General features: G+C 46.5%; 1 protein-coding gene across 2 annotated transcripts in view; it reads left to right on the plus strand.

Annotated features, from left to right (window-relative positions):
• The window catches only part of SEMA5B (semaphorin 5B), a 310,450-nt gene that overhangs the window by 62,661 nt on the left and 228,362 nt on the right, over positions 1-19,427 (plus strand). For both annotated transcript variants that reach the window (XM_019522582.1, XM_019522583.1), the window contains exon 2: positions 17,836-18,041. In XM_019522582.1, the coding sequence (XP_019378127.1) occupies positions 17,888-18,041 (154 nt within the window). In that variant the 5' untranslated portion in view covers positions 17,836-17,887. The remainder of the gene's footprint in view (positions 1-17,835; positions 18,042-19,427) is intronic.

Genomic DNA, 19,427 nt, shown 5'->3' on the forward strand with positions numbered 1-19,427 from the left:
ATAGGGGGGGCTGGGGAGTGGGGTGGGTTGGAGGAAGTCGGGGGGCTGGGGAAGCAGGCTGGGGATGCAGCCTGGCGGGGGTCCCCCCATGGTCCTCTCTCCCCTCCCCTACTTACTGGCACGGAGTGAGCGGGGACTGCCCGAATCATCAAAGCTCTCTAAATCTTTCCCAAAGATTCAGAGAGCTTTGAATTGATTCGGACCTTTTTATTGGTCCCCTGATTCGATTTGGATTTGGAGATTCGGCCACCAAATCGGGCCGAACCTCCTCCGAGTGGGATCGGCACCCGAAGCTCCGCACAGCCCTAACAGAAGTGCCCCGGGGAAACGCAGCAGTTTGAATACCCAATCACTTTTCTGGTCCGTTTTGCACTTGTCTTTCCTGCACCTTCAAAAAGACCTAGCTACATTTTGAAACCACCTTCTTAACTAATAGGATATAAAAAGTTCAGGGACTTTTATTATCCAGGGATTACATTTATAGCTATTTTTTTTATACGTGAGCCATGCTTCTCCTCTCTGTGATTTGACAGACAGTACTGGGAGTTTGTCCTGAATATTACACCAGGGTACATAAAGAGGAGACTTGGGGGATTTATTATGGGAAAATGCTGACAGGTTCTTAATTTACTGCAGTGCTAATGGGAAGGACCGTAATTCTCTCCTGAAAGTTGCAAACCTTCATCTCCGTGGATGGTGTCTCTCAATACACTCAGTTTACTTAAATTTGGTTTTTTTGGATTTTTTTTTTTTTTGCTTTCTCGCTGAATGTAATTGAGCCGGTGAATATCTATATTGCTCCATTTTCTTCTGGCTTTCTTAAAAGCCTTTTACTTTTAGGGCTTTCCATTGTTAAAAATTGTAAGGGGTTTCAGGCCCTTTCCAGCAGAAAAAGCTTATTCACAGAAGTCAGTTCTTTTTTTCTGTTCCTCCCTTTCCTCAGTCCACCGCATCTTACATGTTCATTGTAATACCGGATGTTCAAGTGCAGTTTCAAATCTGTGAGCCACGTAACTTTGCTGCTTCCCCCAAAAATTAAAAAAAAAATTTAAAAAAAAGTGTCGAAATTGAACAATGCCTACTTTTTAACTTATTTCAGGAGAAGGCTGTGAATCTGCATAATGGTCTCACACAGAAAGTGCTTTATCTTCACCAGTTAGCGAGTCAGTTTAGTGGTATTCTATTGGCAAAGGCTTTCAGAGAAATTATGCATGGTAAATTAATGAAGGCCGTCTGAGGTATTATTGTCTGTGAATGCACATGCCATTAGACTCAATGGCCGGCTGAAAAAAGTTAACGGTCATTAAGTGACTGTTAAAAGGGCCGCTGGACACAGATTCACTCCCGTCCAGGGCTCTGGTTGGATTAGGTAAAGACAGAGATTGCTATTTGCCTGTAGGCCACAGCACGACCCAGGCTTTGTGCTGTTAGATCCCCATTTATGTTGGCTCCTTTCTGTCACTGGCAGATTTACAAGAGCCTGAGAGACACCATCTCCTATCCAGGTAAAGACCCGTAGATTGCTTTTCTGTTACTTTCTAAGTAGTTGGGAACAAAATGCTGTAGCGGGTGCATTGAAATGCGTTGCAATCCCTGGACCTCTCAGAGGAGGGAAGAAACACAGGCTGCTTTTATTGAGAAGTGGCAAAAAGTATAGGTTCAGCAAAACTAAAAGTTGGTTTTCTACGCCGTGGTCTCTGCAGGGGTCGTTGTGTGATGTGCATGTGTAATTTGAATAGTGGGCTCTCTTCTTAATTTTATTTGCAAATGGCAAATGTAGTCGTAGAGCATTGCGATAGATCTAACTGGGGTTTTCAACTCCAGCTAGCATTTAGGCAGCTGCATCTCAAAATGACAACACTGCGATACATTTGTCCCATAAGGGATGTTGTTGCAAGCTCTGTTTTGGGTACCACTAGCCCATGCGGCTGTGTCCTTTTCCTCAAGCAGTGGAGATCTCTTTTAAAGGATGTCAGTGAGTGTGCTCTTTGGAAAAAGTAACTTCCAACTCGAAACACTTTAGAGAAAATTAATGATTTGATATTTTCTTGAGGCCACCGACAGAAGTGGTATAAAAGGGTTTTTGATCTAGGGGCCTTCAGAAAGTAAACTTGACCTGTTTACTGGTAAAGCAACTGTGTAGAAGCTTAATTAGTATTGATCTAAATGCATTTGTAAGATGTGGAATTAGTAGCCTTTTGAAGAAGAAAGGTTTCCCATTGTAGTTGATGGTACAACGCACCCTTTTATGAAGCGTCTCAGACAAGCATGGCTTCCTGTTAGAGGAAAAGAGAAATGGCTCATTTGATTAAGATTAACACAGACAAGCTTCCTAATATTTGAAGACAATTCCCCGTCTTACCTTTTTTTTCCTCTTTCATGTCCCCCAGAGATTTCCGTAGGCGGCTGCTGCTAGTCACCATTATTTATATAAAGATATGTAACGCATTCGTGCTTGAGGGGTCATCCGTAACAGGGTATACAATTTTAGATAGTGGAGACTGGCAGGAATTATGGTGAAGAATTACTTTCTAGTGACGGCTGTATCCTACCTATAATATGTCATAGCGTGTGACTTCCAATTAATCAAGCCATAACAAAACGTTGCGTCTGGTGACCGTGGCACACCCATTAATATTGGGGAGTGAGTGAGTCTTGGCTTTATGAACATGAATACCACCGTGGTTTCCTGCCCACTCTTCCACTTCAGTCAGAAAGTTTCAGTGTGTAAGGAATATTCCCTCCCACCCTCATTTTCTACCATTGTGATCTATTAAGCTGCAATCCATAACGTCTCCTGTCGTTATAATAGTCTGACGGTGAGAGGTTTTAAATGATCTTATGAATTTGACTTTGGCTCACTCTGCATTGACCTTGATGTCGTCAATGATTTTCCCCCCCATGCTTTTAAATAAGTAGGGAGAAGTGAGAAAGGAGCACAGAAGGTTTGAGGAATAGAGTTTGCATAGATGTCTCAGTGAGTTTAAAGCATCCTGTTATACGTTTTGGAGCAATGAAGTGCATTGTGAGGGGTGGCGGGGAGCAGAGAGAGAGAGAGAAAACATTATTAGAAACAAAAGACCTGATTTTCAAGTTTATTAGAGAAATGGGATGCCTGTGTTCAGCAAGCCCACATTGATAGATTAGACCATCCTGGGCATGTCTACATGTGCACTTTACTGCACATTAAATTAATGTACAGTAAAGTGTCGCCATCTACACATGTGCTGCAATTACTGTGCAGTAGATTAAATTACTCCAATGTAGGATGGTCCTGTCACATACAGGTACTATCCTATGCTGCAGTAAATTATTGCACTTAAACGCACATGTAGACAATGACATTGGGAGTAGTTTACTATGGCGCAGTCTGAGCCAGAGTATATTGAGTTGCATTAACTGCACATGTAGATGTGCCCCCTGTGTGCTAGACTTTATCAGTCTTGCAGCTACTGTGTTGCTCTTTCCCATTTAAAATACCCCCCAAAAAGATGTTTCAGTGTAGTAAAATCCTAACCTCTCATCATGTTTCACAAGCCATAATCTATCCAGGACCTGGGGATGGAGACCAAACCCCTGTGGTAAGTGGGGAAGTGGGTGACCCGGAGGAAGAGCAAGAGGTGACAAGGGAGGTGCTCTCATTCTTCCTGAGAAAGGAGGGCAATCGGGTAGTTACCTTAGGTGCCTGTACACAAATGCACAGAGCCTGGGAAACAAGCAGGAAGAATTAGAAGTCCTCAAACAGTCAGGGAACTATGACGTGATTGGAATAACAGAGATGTGGTGGGAGCTCACATGACTGGAGCACCGTCATGGATGGGCACAAACTATTCAGGAAGGACAGGCAGGGGAGAAGAGGAGGAGGAGTTGTACTTTATGTAAAAGAGCTGTATGATTGCTCATAGCTCCAGTATGAAACTTGAGACAGGGCTGTTAGGGTTAGAGGAGAGAGCAACAAGGGTGTTGTGGTGGTGGGGTCTGCTATAGATCACCAGACCAGGAGGATGTGGTGGATGAGGCTTTCTTCAAACAGCAGAAGTTTCCTGATCACGGGCCCTAGTTCTCATGGGGGACTTCAGTCACCCTGATATCTGCTGGGAGGACAATACAGCAATGCACAGGCAATCCGGGACATTTTTGGAGAGCGCTGGGGACAACTTCCTGGTGCAGATGCTGGTGTGGCCAACTAGGGGCCGTGCTCTTCTTGACCTGCTGCTCACAAACAGGGATGAATTGGTGGGGAAGGAAGTAGCGGATGGCACGTTGGGCAGCAGTGACCATGAGATGATGGTCATTCTTCTCATGTGTGAGATGAGTTCGGGATCCTGAGGAAAGGAAGGATGGAGAGCAGCAGAGTAAGGACCCTGGACTTTAGGAAAGCAGATTTTGACTGACGCAGGGAACTCATGGGCAGGATCCTTCTGTGACGCATCATAACCAGAAGGAAACACAATTCAACATCCTGCTTGCCATCAGACGACTTTGAGGAAAATAGACTGCTCTAATGTTTATCTGAGCCTAATTTGCACATAATGAACTTTTTCAACCAAGAGATCTTACAACACCTTCAGCTCTCCTATGAAATACGAATTTTCATTTCCACCTAGGAGAAATTTTACAATCTTTGCATTCTCCTATGCCTGAAGAAGGGTGAGTGGGCCTGAAAGTTGCAAGTAAAGATTTTTCTTTTGCAGATATCTAGTTGGTCTAGTAAAAGCTATCACCTCTACCTAGAGTCTTGACTTTAGCAAGGCTTTTGATACAGTTTCCCACAACCTTGTGGCAGGCAAGCTAAGGAATTGCAGGCTGAATGAAAGGACTGTAAGGTGGATATAAAAACTTGCTCTAGCATCGGGCTCAGAGGGTAGTAATCAATGGCTCAATGTCTAGCTGGCAGCTGATATCAAGTGGAGTACCCCAGGGGCCAGTCCAGGGGCCGGTTTAGTTCCATGTTTTCATCAGTGATCTGGAAGGTGGGATGGAGCGCACCCGCAGCATGTTTGCAGATGACATCAAGCTGGTGGGAGTAGTAGATACGCTGGAGGGTAGGGCTAGGATTCAGAGTGACCTGGACAGATTGGAGGATTGGGCCAAAAGGATCTCAAGAGGTTCAATAAGGACAAGTACAAAGTCCTGCACTTAGGGTGGAAGAATCCCATGCATGGGCTGTGGATAGATTGGATAAGCAGCAGCTCTGCAGTAAAGGGGGGTGACAGTGGACAATAAGCTGAATGTGAGCCAAGTGTGCCCTTGTTGCCAAGAAGGCTAATGGCATCTTGGGCTACATTGGGAGCAGTGTTGCCAGTAGGTTAAGGGAAGTGATTATTCCCCTCTTTTCTGCACTGGTGAGACCACATCTGGAGTGCTGTGTTCAGTTTTGGGCCCTCCACTGCAGAAAGGATGTAGACAAATTGGAGAGAGTCCAGCGAAGAGTGACAAAAATGGTTAGGGGGCTGGGGGACATGACTTGTGAGGAGAGGCTGAGGGAATCGGGCTTATTTAGTTTAGAGAAGAGAAGACTGAGAGGAGAATTAATAACAACCTTCAACTCCCTGAAAGGGGGTCTGAAAGAGGATGGAGCTGGACTGCTGTCAGCGGTGGCAGATGTCAGAGCAAGGGGCAATGGGCTCAAGTTGCAGCAAGGGAGGTTTAGGTTAGATATTAGGAAGAATTTTCTCACTAGGAGGGTAGTAAAACACTGGAACAGGTTACCCCAAGATAAAGTGGAAGCTCTGTCTTTGGAGGTTTTTAAGACCCAGGTAGACAAAGCCTTGGCTGGGATGATCTAGTTGGGGCTGGCCCTGCTTTGAGCAAGGGGTTGGATTAGATAACTTCCTGATGTCCCTCCTTACTCTAATTTTCTATGATTTTCTACAAACACAGAAAGAGGCTTTGTGCATGCTTTGGGGGAATGAGGTGCAAAGGAACAAAGATTTCCTGAGTGAACCTACCACGTATGTGTAGGTATGGTGTTAACCCAGACCAAAGTCAGAGCTACACTCTGTACTCCTTGAAGTTGTCCAATACTTTTCCATTGACTTCAGCAGGGTCAGGACTGAGAATGATATGCCTTGTGCAATTAAAATGAGTAAGAAGCCTGTGAGTAATACTATTAAATAATTTTTGCCTGCAGAAGAGAAGAGAAACAAAAATAAATACGGAAAAACATTTGGTTAGATCATGAGAGAGCACTCCCTTGAAAAGTGTGAGTCATATTATAGCAGCGTGTAAGTGTATTTTATTTGATAGCAGGAACCAATTGGCTTTTCTTATGGTTTCAAGACATTAATACCCTTTTGGAATTCATCAGACCATCGATCAATTTGTGTCTTTTTAAAAAAAGTGGGTGCTGGAGGAGGCTTTCCTGCTTGTCTGATGCGGGGCTTGATGGAGGTAGTGATTCTGCGTGTGATTGTTGTTGTACGTAAATAAAGCACTAAGGCAGGGGCGGGTCATTATTTCGGGCAGAGGGCTGCTTACTGTGTTTTGGCAAGCCGTCGAGGGCCACATGACAGGCAGCCCGGGGCAGATAAATATGAATTTTATAAATTTTTTAGGGGCCCTGCAGGCTGCATAGAATGGCTTGGCGGGCCGCCTCCGGCCTGCGGGCTGCATTTTGCCCACGCCTGCACTAAAGGTGTGGCTCTCAAGTACTTGTGCAAGGTGTGGAAGAGTTGGATCCGACTTGCTTTGCCTGGCAATCTGAATTCTTTCCATGGCTGGTTGACCCCCAGCCAAACCAAGGGTGCAGGAAGTGAAGGTAAAGCTAATCAAGGGCTTGTCCTGCATGTGCCTGTTGCTGGGTATGTGCTCTTCCATGACTCTGCTGCACAGGTTTTCAATTTCCCATGGGCAGTTGGACTTCCTACTTGATACCAATTGGGTTTTTTTCTTCAATTCTTCCTCTAAGCTTTAATTAACACTCAGGCCCTGTCTGCCCTGCTGTATTCGTGGTTGATCTCACATAATGCTGAACTCCTTCACCAGCTGAGGATCTGAGGCCGGGTGCTCTCATGTAGAGACATAAGAATATCCAGCACCAGATCCTCAGCTGGTGCACGCTGATGTGGCTTCATTGAGCTGTAAGCGCCAGCTGTGGCTCTGCCCAGTTGTGTGGCACTGGCCAAGGCAGGAGACCGGCTGGACTGACTGCTCACTGCGTCCTGGATCTCAAGACCCAACGTGGGGGCAGCAACGCGAAGGGAGTCGTTGTTGGGTTTTTTTCTACAGCTGTTCCTTTTCCTTGAGTTATTTTTTGGCATCTCCTTAGTGTTGCACCCAGGTACTGGAACATCTCTAAAACTGTCAAAAGCCAAAATACGAGCAGTGATTCCATAAGTGAAAACCGTTCTCGTTTGCTTCCTTTCCCCGACTTGATAAAACAAACAAAGCCAATAACCCTTCTCAGCCAAGGAAAGACAGATTGAACATAGCTCTTCCCCGTTCCAAGAACCATGTGTGAGCTGTGTACTTTTTTTTTGTTCTCTGATTCTGTGAATAACATAATTGCTGTGTTATCCCTTGGGGTATTTGTAATATTAACATTGGTTAATGACATTAATTCAAGTTTTTACCATTAATAAAAATGGCATTGCTTAAAATTAAGCATTACATTTCAATTAACAGTCCATCAAAGGCTGTAATAGTCTGGAGCATTAAAGTGATATATTTTTTTAATTTCTTATTAATTTTTTATTGTATCATGCTAATTTCCAAAGAGTGATTGAAAGCCCAGCTGATCTGGAGTAACGACCCTCTCTGCCATGTTTCTTGAGGGAACTTTTTTTTCCCTTTATGACATTATGCAAAAAGGTCACATTTCCACAAAGCAGGAATCTGTTTCAGTCACCTCCTGAATTCATTATCATCTTTTTTACTTTTTAACATGAGGCACATGATATACAGGCACCCCAGGTGGACATGTTTAAATTAATCTAGTAATAATTGATTCAGAAGAGATTTGGAGGACAGAATTTGCATAAAAGCTATAATGAGAGCAAATCCTCCAAGGCCAGACTGCACAGCTAAGCCCCTGAATAACTCACATCTTCTAAACTAATTTGGTTATATATGCGGTGTGGGGGTGAGGGGGCTGGATCTCCGTGTGCCTGGAATTCATTACAAATAGTTCATCTTCTCCAGAAAGACCTAGCTACATAGTGTGTTAAAATGACACCAACCACTTCATACTTATACAGACCCTTTCTCCAGCCATGAAATGTCAAGGTGTAGATCCGATGGGTTATTTTGCAAAGCTCTGCAGCAGAGAAAAGTAATCACCCAGGGACCGGTATACTTCAGACTCTCTTCCAAACAGATGTTTCCCAGAACAAGCTCTAACCTAGAGGTCTGAGCAAACTTTTAATAATGTGTGGAGGATTGACTGGAAGGTACTTCCTCCTCCTACTCTGGTATGGATCTCTACCACTTGATATTACATCATGCAAAGTCCAGTCATGTGTGGCATTGCTCCCAGTGATGTCAGTGGGGGGTGAGGGAGCTTAGTACTTCATAGCGTTGGAACCATAATTGAGGGCCTAGAGAAAGTGAATTTGAGGGCAAGGAAAACAGATTCTGTCAAAGACTAGACTGTCTTCCTCTCATTGATATTGATGGCCAACTCCCAATAATCTCTGCTCAAACAGACACCAGCTCTGTTTCTGTGCCCCAAACCTAGCAAGACTGGCAGAATTGTACAAGGGTATCTAAGAAGAGATACTGGTTAGAAAAAACGAGGGCTGACCATTTATCTGGAGTAAATCAGGGTAGCTTTGTTGAGTTCAGCAGAACTATCCTGATGAGGAATTGCAATGTCGTTGCCTCTGGGTGGATTTGATTTCAGTCAAATTAATTTAAATCACTGGTCAGGAAGCCTTGATTTAATCACTGTTTTCTACAAAAAGCGTATTCTGGTTGTTTGATATAACCTTCATTAAAATATTCCCAAACAGAGTCTCTCTTAACAGCCTGGCAAGCCTGCTGCCATGATAGGCTTCCCCTTCTGCCATACCATTCCCTCACTAGATCTCAAATTACTGCAGAGGCTATACTCAAAACTTATCCCTCAAGACTTCTGGAATAGTCTGCTCAAAATGTTTCTCTTTTGCTTTTACTGCCCCTACCGTCCTTGCATTTCTGTCCAGACTCCCCCTCCTTGCCCAGATCTACTCCACCCCCAGTAATCCTCTATTCATTTAACTTGTTGAAACTTTGCAGTTTTAGGGAGAGAAAAGGACTTGCCTCTGTACACAACTTATAGAGAGATAAGAGGGCTGATGGGTAGGAGGTAATCAGGTCTGTTCTCCATCGTCTCCATATACTGCTGTTAACAAGGATGTTAACTCTGGAGACACAAATCCACAATTTGAGAATTGAAACTAAGCCTCACAGAGATGCTTAATGGGATCTTCTAGGCTGAACACTGAGTCTCATTGGGTAGAGTGGTTTTCTTTAATCTTTACTAATCTATAGAGGAGCCGCTGGAGTAGGGGAGGTACGGAAGGGCATGTGCCGCCCCCCTCCCCACACCCCCAAGGCCATCTCCACCACTGATGAATGCTTGTCAGCTGTGGCCCTGCTGCCAACGTCAACGCCACCGGCAGCATCTGTGGATGCTCGCGAGCTCTGGCTTACCGCCGCTGGCAGCTTCTGTGGGTGCCCCCCAGACTCAGTAGGCACCAGTCGCCTATGGCCTCTGGGAACCCCATAAGACTGGGTCCCTAATATAGCCCATTGCCTGTTGTGACCTATTTATAAAACTTTTCTAAAAAAGTTACATGAATATATTGTCTCAAATCATGTATAATTAGAAGTTATAATCTCTGTTCCATGATGATATCTTTAAGATTTAACATATCTTAGATTAAAACTATCTTTATATAGGTTTATTTTTTTTTTAAAAAAGCATCTTAACAAAAAAATTACTATTAAATAAAAAAAAAGATTTAAATAAAAATATGCCATTTTTTATTTAAAAAAAATGTTGATTATTATCCACCCTGCATTCCCTGGGATGCTCATTTTGCACTAACCTAGCGAGGAGCAACTGGCAAATAGCATGTTTCCTACCTGTTTACTCCCTTTCAGCACGCTTGCAGCTGTAGTTGTTTCCGCACCACCCACTCTTCCCTCTATAATGTCTGTTCAGAGTGCTATCGATGGGGCCAAGAAAAGTAGCCCCACTGGTCTATGTATGAGACAAGTAGCACAGCAGGTGCTGGCTGCTGGAGGACATGCAGAATAAAACTGGCACAGCAGCAGAAGGGCGAATCCGGTGGAGGATTATTATTTTTTGTCTTCAGCTTTGGGGCATTTATTGGCCCTTTGGGTGCCTTGTTGCTGGGAGCTTTTTAATGATAAATGACACTGGACAGGGCCAGGAAGACTCTGCAGTGAAATGTGCTCCGTTTCCAACCCGGCTCTGCTCGGAAGTTCCACTACAACAGTGTTTAGCAATTATCCCTCCAGAATTGCAATTAAATCATACGATTATATTTGTTAGGAGGCAGCAGGTAATCCCAGGGCTCAGACAAAAACAAACAAGCTGTTATTCTTTTCTCTTCCTCTCTCGCCCGAGTCTGCTCATGCGCCCGCACCGACACATGCACACCCTTAGCTCCTCGTACCTGTTTATTGCACGAGCTCCTGCGGTGGTGAGAGAGTCCCTTCCAGGCGTGCTACAAAACTGCGAAGCAAGTCAGTGCCCACTTATGGAGCTGGAGCGCCCTGTAAGGCCTTGTGGTGCCTGGGATGGAGGAAGGGCTGAGCTCTGGGGAGGAAGAGGCTGGCAGGGAGGGAGCTGGAGACTGCGAGTCGGAGAATGCATGCGGGGTAAATGAGGCCCACATGTTCCAGCTGCCTCTCAGGGAGGCAGTTGTGTGGCTCGGCAATTTCACGTATCGGCTTTCGTTTGCTGGAGACTTGGGTTCCAGTTTTGCCCGAGGTCACAAGTGGAAATAATTGTTTTGTTGATTACAGTCCCAAGCCCACCAGGAGGGCTGGGGCACGATCACCAGCCTGCTCCGAAGCATTTGGGGATGGGATCAGTCCAGGATGTTGCAGCATAGAGATGAAGGGGGGAGGTTTGCATGGTGCCTACCTGCACCTTGCCTTACTCTGGGGCTGCTACTAGTTCCTCTTCACTTCCCAGAGCATTTCACTCACTCCAAAGGTTTAATCAGCAAATGCCCCTGATGAGCCTCTGCCCCTTACTGGTTTATCACTTGGTACAAAAATAGCCTTTCTGGTTAGTGCTCTAATTGCACAAAAGCCAAGGAGAGTCATGGTTTCCATATTGAACAGGGAGAAAAAGCGGGGCCCTTGTGTCTCAAGCATTTGTAATGAGGACAGCAGAGTTCTCCATCGGGCTCTGCAAATGGTCTGTTTGCCATCGATCGGGCTGCTTGCTTATGCCATGCCTCAGTTTCCCCTGCTCTGAAATGGGGGCGATGACATTATCTTGCAAAACACTTGAGAGGCTAAATTCATCAGTGCTCTCTAGTGGAGAGCTTACAAGCTCCTTGCAATGCACTTGAGAAGCAGGCACTCAAATAGGAGGAAAAGCTTTGCATTACCGTGGCTGCTTCTATTGCATCTCTGTGAGTTAAAAAAATAAGAGCGAAAATGGAAGTAACTATTCAGCTCAGCATACTCAGAATGTATACCCGCGTGGCTGTTCAGCGGGGGGCAAACTCTCTGCACTAGGAGGGCGTAAAGCAGCAAGGACCAGAGTTTGGGCCAGAGCTATCCGCTACTTTGCAGATGCACAGACTCTTCTCACATCTTGCCTGGGACCAGCCTGAAGAGATGCTGCTGCAGGGTCAAGGCTGTGGTTCACGGGCTGCACAGCCACTGTGCTTTCATGCTGTGACCCACGGGGATCCCTCGTCTTGCAGGGAGCTCCCAATTTCTAACATAGGCTGTATCGATCGCCTCCCCCTGTGGTGCTGGGCAAGATGCTCGTGAGTCTGACCAGCCACGGGAGCATCCATTATCTTCTGGAAATCAAGTCTTTTGCCTCTGCCTCGGTTCCTCAATCTGCAAAATGGAAAATAATTGCCTACTCAGTCGCGTTTGTAGCATCACATCACACACCGCGTTGGACAGTCTGGTGGACAAACTCTGCTCCCACCGCTGGGCAGGCCGACAGACCTTCTCCAGCCTGGGGCCTACCTCCTAGAGGAGGTGGGCTGCGGGGAGGGGTGGGGGTGTGCAAATGATTGCAAGCTGTCACTGCCAAGGTTGCTGCTGGGATAAAGGAAGGACTTCAGACTCGGCGGTACCCTTGACAAGTGATAAACTCCTACCGAAAACCTAACACAGTCTCTCATGTTCTGCTATTACGTCTAGCCAGTAAAAAAGTGCAGGATCCCTTTTGGCAGGCATCTTGAGGCACTTAGGAAACAGCTCCATGTGTGGTCAGGTTTCTGCTATGCAAAAGTGGGTCCGAGTGCCTGCGGAGCTCGTATTTATTTATGCCCACCGGTCTTGGCAGGCACCCAGCGGTATTGCGTGTTTTGCTCCGTTACACAGGCCTTCATTGTTGGATCGGCTTTATGTTAGCTCTGTAGGATACAATCCCCCTTCTCAAGGGGCCTCTCCTCCAAGCCAGGTTTCTGTTTGGTCATTAGCTGCTCTGGTGGGGCTCCCAGCAAGTAGCCAGTGAAAGCCACTTGGTGGCTTATCTGACATGGACATTGCTCCCTATAGAGGACTGAGGATTTCCAAATTTGTTTCCTGTTGGGCCATTAGAAAGTGTCGTCTTCTGGAGCTGAATCCAAGCGAGGGCTTTTCAACTGAGGATCGGCTGGCGGGCTTCATGGCAGGCCCCTGATCTCTGCCCAGCGGAGCTGGAAACACGGGGCGATGTAGACATAAGATGCTTCTAACCCTGTTACCCGTCTCTTGAATGACCTGCTCCAACAGATGATTAGACTTAGAGCTTGACTTCCCCGCTGGGCTGCAGTTTTCCACACCAAATGCCCGCAATGTAAATAAAGCTGCTGCTTTGCATGGAGGCATCTGAATTATTCATGTACGACAAGGTAACGAGCACATCACAGTCAATCATCTCCTAGCGCCAGATCTGTGTTGTTTTATTCCTGGTTGAGAAACAGTCGCATGGTTTGAAGTCGGGGAGCATTTCAGCCGGTAGCAGAGGTGCGGTGGTTCAGGGGAAGAGAGGTCTGCTTGGGGCTTATGGAAGCTGGGTTTGAGTACCGCTATGCCACAGACTTCCTGTGCGCCCCTTGGGCAAATTACTTAGTCTCTCAGTTCTTCCTCTTTGAAATGGGCATAATTGGGAAGGGGCACTGTGAGGAGAGGTACGCTGAGGTTTGTGAGGCCCTCGGATCCTGCAGCAATGGAGGAGCATCTACGTATCTCAACTAACATAGAGTGTAGGGCCCGAAGCATCTAAGGGTTTAAGTGGTGGGGAGAGTTGAGGTCAATGAAGTGTTGTAGAAAAAGAAATAATGCATTTGCCAGAACCAAGTCAGGCATTCCTCCTAGACACACATCTGAACAGTAGCTCAAACGTTTGTGCATCAAAGATAATTAATAAAAGGGTTCACCCTGCTAGGACAGAGCCGAGCATGGCAAATGTGCTAGAAGGATTTGACACGTCGCGTTCAGTAATTGCACAGTATTGCTTCTCTGCGGCAAGATGGAGCCGCCGCTCGTGCTGTCAGCAGAAGTGATGGGTAAGTGGAGTGATGTGAAGTGATGGGTAAGTGGAGTGATGTTTCCACCCCATGGCGCGAAACAGCCTCCCGAAGCCGTCTGGATTGGTGAACTCCAGCTGTTGGGGTGTGAGGGTGAGGCCAGGCGGTGGCAACTGAGAGTAACGGCTGCATTTTTGGCAGCCCCAGGGCTTTTCTTTCAGTGTGCCAGCCTGTCAGGGCTGTTCTGCTCAGCTGTTACATTTTCCACTGTTTTTACACTGTTCTTTTGCTTACTTCTCCAACACTTCACAAAAAAAAAAATGTTGTGGTATATGCACACATCTTTGTCTGCTGCTTCTCCCTGCTTCAGATATCCTCTTTTCATAAAATCATAAATTTACCCAATCGTAAAGGGAGCCCGCACGGAAGATTTTTTTTCTCCTTCTTTAAATGGATGTCTCTCTCCTTTTAAAGATGGAGAGTTTTCTTTCCATCCTTTAACTTTATTCCCACCATCAAATTCTGTTACGGGGAAATGACACTTACCGTCTCAGGAAGTAGGGTATGAAGTCTCGGTGTAGCCATTTCTAAAGTGAGGTTTGTTTTAAAGCCTTGAAGGTCGATTGCAGGTATTTTTTCTTGTAGGCACAGAGTTTGAGTCACCCAGGGTCTGCGTGAAGTTACCCTGTGTAAATTGGGAGTCACTCCAAGGAAGGCGGAGAAGTGATGGTAATACAAGACCGGGTTAACGAGACGTGAATCGGAGCCTTTGCCACGGGACGGGCTGTGGAAGAAGCACAGTGCCTGAGCAATGCCGCAGGAGCAGGAGGTGGCCCAGAGGCAGTGTGGCACATTATGCCTTCTCTATAGAGTTGGTTATCAGAGAAACAGGTATAGGTTGCATTATTTCCAGGGGCTTCAACCGCACGGCTGCGTGATGATGGAGCACCTATGTCTCCGGTGCCCTGCTTTAGCTGGAAGACCACTTCTTTCTCCATAGGTTTTACCCCAGCTGCAGTTATCAGCAGCCCCATAGCTAATAGTCGTCAGGAGGAGAGGTAGGAAGGTGTGTTTTCTACATGCTGTCTCTGCACGCAGGCTTGCCTGGACCAGCCATCAGGACCCGAATGCATTGACCTCATCAACAGAGGCATCGCTAACATGTTTTGTGTCCCTCGCGCCCTGGAGGGACGGGGACAACGAGCCCCAGAGAGCAGGAGGAGGGGAGAGGGCTCATCAGCAGGCTGCGGCACACACGTATCTGAATAGCCATGGTGTGGGAAGGGTGGTCCGAGGGCTGCGATTGCTGGGAGCACGTGGACGTGTGTGGGGTGAGGATGATCCTCTTGGAGAAGGCCGATAATGTGGGCCCGTCCCTTTTTACTCAGCGTTTTTGTCCTTTCCAATTTGGTATGTCTGAGTCCATGTGAACAGTGCCTACCGCTGCCCAAGGGCATTACAAAGCATGACCAGGCAGGTGCCGCCACATGTCCTGCCCCGGGACTTACGTTCAGGTTGAGGTTTGGGTATGAGGTTCTGGGTCAGCATCACTGAGACTGTGGGAACGGATGTCTTGAGACCTATGCCATTCTCACTGGGGGGGTCTCTTGAGAGCACGTTGTCATACGAGACTTCACATCCATCTGAACAGCTGAAAACGGAATATTTGTTGGGGCAAGCCATGATTTTCTAAGCTGGGGATTTGCCTGGTCGGTGGGCCATTGGTTGCTGAAAGCTGGGGAAGACCCAAGTGCAGACGAGTTTCAAATTGGATCAGTCCCACCCCATCCTGGTAGAGCTCTAGCAGGGTTCGATTTTGGGGCTCCAGGGTTAGAGGTTGAGGCGGACATAGGTTGAGCCTACGTCCAAGAGAACTGCAAGATCAGCTTCATCTCTGTAACTGGTGCCTGGTTGCGGGCACCGTTGAGCCATCCGGCTGCTCCTCATCCACACTTTGGTTTGATCGTCCTTTTCTTCACGTGGCACCTTTTCCCTCATGAAAAGAAGAAATGTTTTTAAAAAACCCCCCCCAAAATTGCAGTCAGCAGCAATAGATTGCTGATTGAGAGGCTGTTTTAAATTATGGATGAGTAAACGACTAAGGCAACCTAGCAGGGGGCTGCTCCAAAGAACGTCCTCGTTCAGTGCTTCCATGGCCTTTGATTCTCGTTAAGTCAATGCTTGAGGGCCACGGTTTGTGTTGTCCTTGATCCAAGCACACGTTTCCCCTTGATAGCGGCTCCGGGTGGTGCACAGTGTTCATTCAGGTTAATTTTCCAGTTGTGGAAACTTTACAGATCTGAGAGATCTAAGAGGAGGAGCATCCAGGATGTTTTTATGGGTTTTTTTTCCCCACCTTGATCTTATTTAGTAGTTTTCCACCTGGTATGAAGTTCAAAACATGAATCCTAAACGCAAACTTTGGATTTATGTGCCCCGATCAACTTGAACCTATAAGCAAGGGTGGAAATTTATACCAAAGGTCGGAGAAAGCTTTCGAAGCAGTAGTGATGTGTGTTGGGCTGCGGCACAGTCTCCCAGGAAAAGTGGCAGAAATCCAATCACTTGGCACATTTTACAGCTTGCCCAGACAAAACACTAGTAAATGTATAACAGGGAACGCTGCCTTGGCAGGAGAATAGACTGCCTGACATTGAGTCTTCTCTTCCTACAAGTTTTATGAGTCCATGATCTTTGTGAGACTGAAACTCAGACTAGTTCATCCCTTGAATTTAGACTTGACAGTGAACTGGAAAAGCATCAGGGGAATGTGCAGGAGCCTTGCTTGTACTCGAGTCAAGGATCTGATTGTCACTGGAACTCATTAATGTCACCGGAGGTCACTTTTTTCAGTACCCTCCACCGTTACCAGTCCTTCTTACGCAAGGAAGGCTGATGTTACCTCCTCTGAACCCCAGTACGGACTAGAGGGTGATACAAGAAGCATCTCCCTGGATTTAGGGACGGTTGGATTTTTTGTTCACTTCTGCAATGATAATATTGTGACCCAAGCCAAGCTCTGCAAATTTATCGGGTGTTCTGGCTTCAGCAGGCTGTAGTGCAGCTTGCACATTGCATCTCAGTGGAGAGATGCTATAGTGCCTGTGTCCATGTGTGCATGCACGTGTGTGCGTCCGATCCCCCCAGTATACTCGTGTGTGATGACACGAGCCAAAACTCACGCTCATCTTAAATTCAAATGACGGTATTTTCCATAATCTCGTTTCTGCCAGTGTTAATTGTTAATCCCACCGCTTGCTAATTTAACTTTATAGTGATGCTTTTTAATGAGAAAGGGGTTTGTGAGCTCAAACAATGCAGCTTGGGAGAGAACGGTGGTAGGATTTGAGAAAAGCCCTGTATGAAATCCTTATTGGGCTGAGGCCTGAGCTTCTGGGCACGTGGACAAGCTGTTATGGGGTAAGCAGGGTATGAACTCACCCCGGTATAGCTAACATGCTGTAACTACCTATGTGCATGGTTTTACCCTGCAGTAAATGCCAGTAGCCTGCTCACTCCACGTTGAGGGGGGAGTTACCTTGCATTTGGTGCGGTGAAAGAGTGCGCACAGGCAGTTCTCACAGCATTGCAACGCGCTGTTAAGTTTGCACCTTTGCTCACCTTGCAGCAACTTACTTGTGCGTCCTTGCTCCGAGATGTGCTGATTGTCGGCCCATCTCTCTGAAGCGAGCGGGGATTGCTAGTGCTCAGGGCTGCATAGCACTTGCTGAAGAACCACGTATTAGTGGGTGTGAAGAGATACACATCATCTTTATGGCAGCGTTTAAAACCCCTGAGATACAGGGGGAAAATAAAACATGGGAGAGCTTTGAATTGCAGTCTTGCTACCTGGCACCACTTCCCTACTGCCTCTTTATGCCCTATACTTTTGCATTTCACTGCTTGAATAACACCTGTATTTAATGGTTTGCATGGGCCATTTTTGTGTTCTCAAGGATTTGCACTTTTCAATTTCTTTACAAATACCGTGGGCATTGCACAGTGGGAGTTGTAGAAAGGCACTTCATTTTGCTCAGTGCTGTTTGCTGAATGTTATCTCATGCGATTAGCACACGTGGGCTCCTAGCGAAAGAGGAAAACCTTCTCCAGAGATTTGTTGCAGACTTCAGAAAAGCACGCACCCTTCCTAAAATGAAATTCTTTTGTGTTGCAGGTGTCCTCCCAGGACCTACCTTGGAAGCTAGATCTGCAGCAGGCCTTCAATCATGGTGGTATCAAGATTAAAGGCCATTTCTCTGCCTTTGCCCGTCCTCTTTCTTCTCACGTTTCATCTCTCGGTATCACAGTATGTGCCTGAGTACCCTGAAACCGAACACCAGCAGTGTGTCAGGAGGGAACATCCCACCATTGCTTTTGAAGGTAAGAGATTGCATTCTTCCAGCTTGGTTTCAATCTAGATGAGTCCTTCCCATGTCCTTTCTTCACAGAAGACCGAGGGGGATTGAATAGCAGCCTTCACCTCCCTGCAGGGGGGCTGCAAAGAGGATGGAGCTGGACTGGTCTCAGTGGTGGCAGATGACAGGACAAGGAGCAATGGGCTCAAGTTGCAGCAAGGGAGGTTTAAACTTAGGAAAAATTTTCTTGCTCAGACGGTGGTGAAGCACTGGGACAGGTTACGTGGAGAGGTGGTGGCGTCCATCCTTGGAGTTTTTTAAGACCCGGCTAAACAAATGCCATGATCTAGTTAGGACTGGTCCTGCTTTGAGCAGGGGGTTGGACTAGATGTGACCTCCTGAGGTCCCTTCCAACCTGAATTTTCTATGATATGTTGTGCTGCTCTGGAAAATAGTGCAGTCTAGCAATTAGAGCACATATCTGAGAAATAGTCTCTTGGCCTTGACTTCCTATTTTGCTTCTGACCCTCCGTCATCTTGGTGGCTCTCTGGACTTTTGCTTTCATTTCCTTTTCCATACATTAGCTCGAAGATGCTTATATACCTCAAGACTGTTGCAGGGCCTAAAAATACTGGAACATACAGTGTTTGGAGATAGCGGGACAGAAAGCAAATGTATTATTTTGGAACATAGACTAGATTTTCATATAGTTAACAATGAAATTGTCCTTAGCTGTTTCCTTGTCTTGCTGTTGCTTTTTATTTTCCCCCATGCATTCATAGGCAATGTCAGCAGCCTTCCTCTCTGTGCTTGGTCAGGTCTCGGGAGGAAGAGAGGTGGCTGTATAACTGCAGAGCCCTTCAGTACAGCCTTGGAAAGATGGACGAGCCTCTTAAACTTTCTCCTGCAATTTGGGATTCCACTGCGGACGCGTGGTGGTCTTCTCCCAGTTGGATTTCCCCTGTGGTTATATGTAGTAGTGGTACCCATCAGTGCTCGCGTCTGTCCATCCCGCCCGCATTGCCGCTGTCTACATTTCCCAGTGTAGCAGGCTCAGTCTGCCAGCCCGAGAGTGTGTCGAGCCTTCTTGCCAGCTCTAGTTTCCTCCTAAATGTTGAAGTATTGATTTTGGGTCTCCTTTGGGGGATTGCGGTGCATCTGTAGTTAGGTTCTTCGCTAAGGGCATCTGAGTGAGGCTTCTGTAACCTTTGAGCGGGCATCTCCAGGGAGCGTGGAGACAGTGAAGGGTTCCTTGCTGACCTTTCAGGGATCTTGTCGAAAGCTTTGCCCTTCTTCCGAGGGAAGGAAACCATTGTCCTTGCATTTAGAAAGCAGAACGGTTTGCTTGTCTGCTTTCCATTATCCATGCTTTAAAGGTTTAAGTGGATTAAAGGAAATTAGCAAAATCTT

This window comes from Gavialis gangeticus, unplaced genomic scaffold (genome assembly GCF_001723915.1).
Source record: "Gavialis gangeticus isolate Ggan-Ray unplaced genomic scaffold, GavGan_comp1, whole genome shotgun sequence".
Classification (NCBI taxonomy): Eukaryota; Metazoa; Chordata; order Crocodylia; family Gavialidae; genus Gavialis; species Gavialis gangeticus.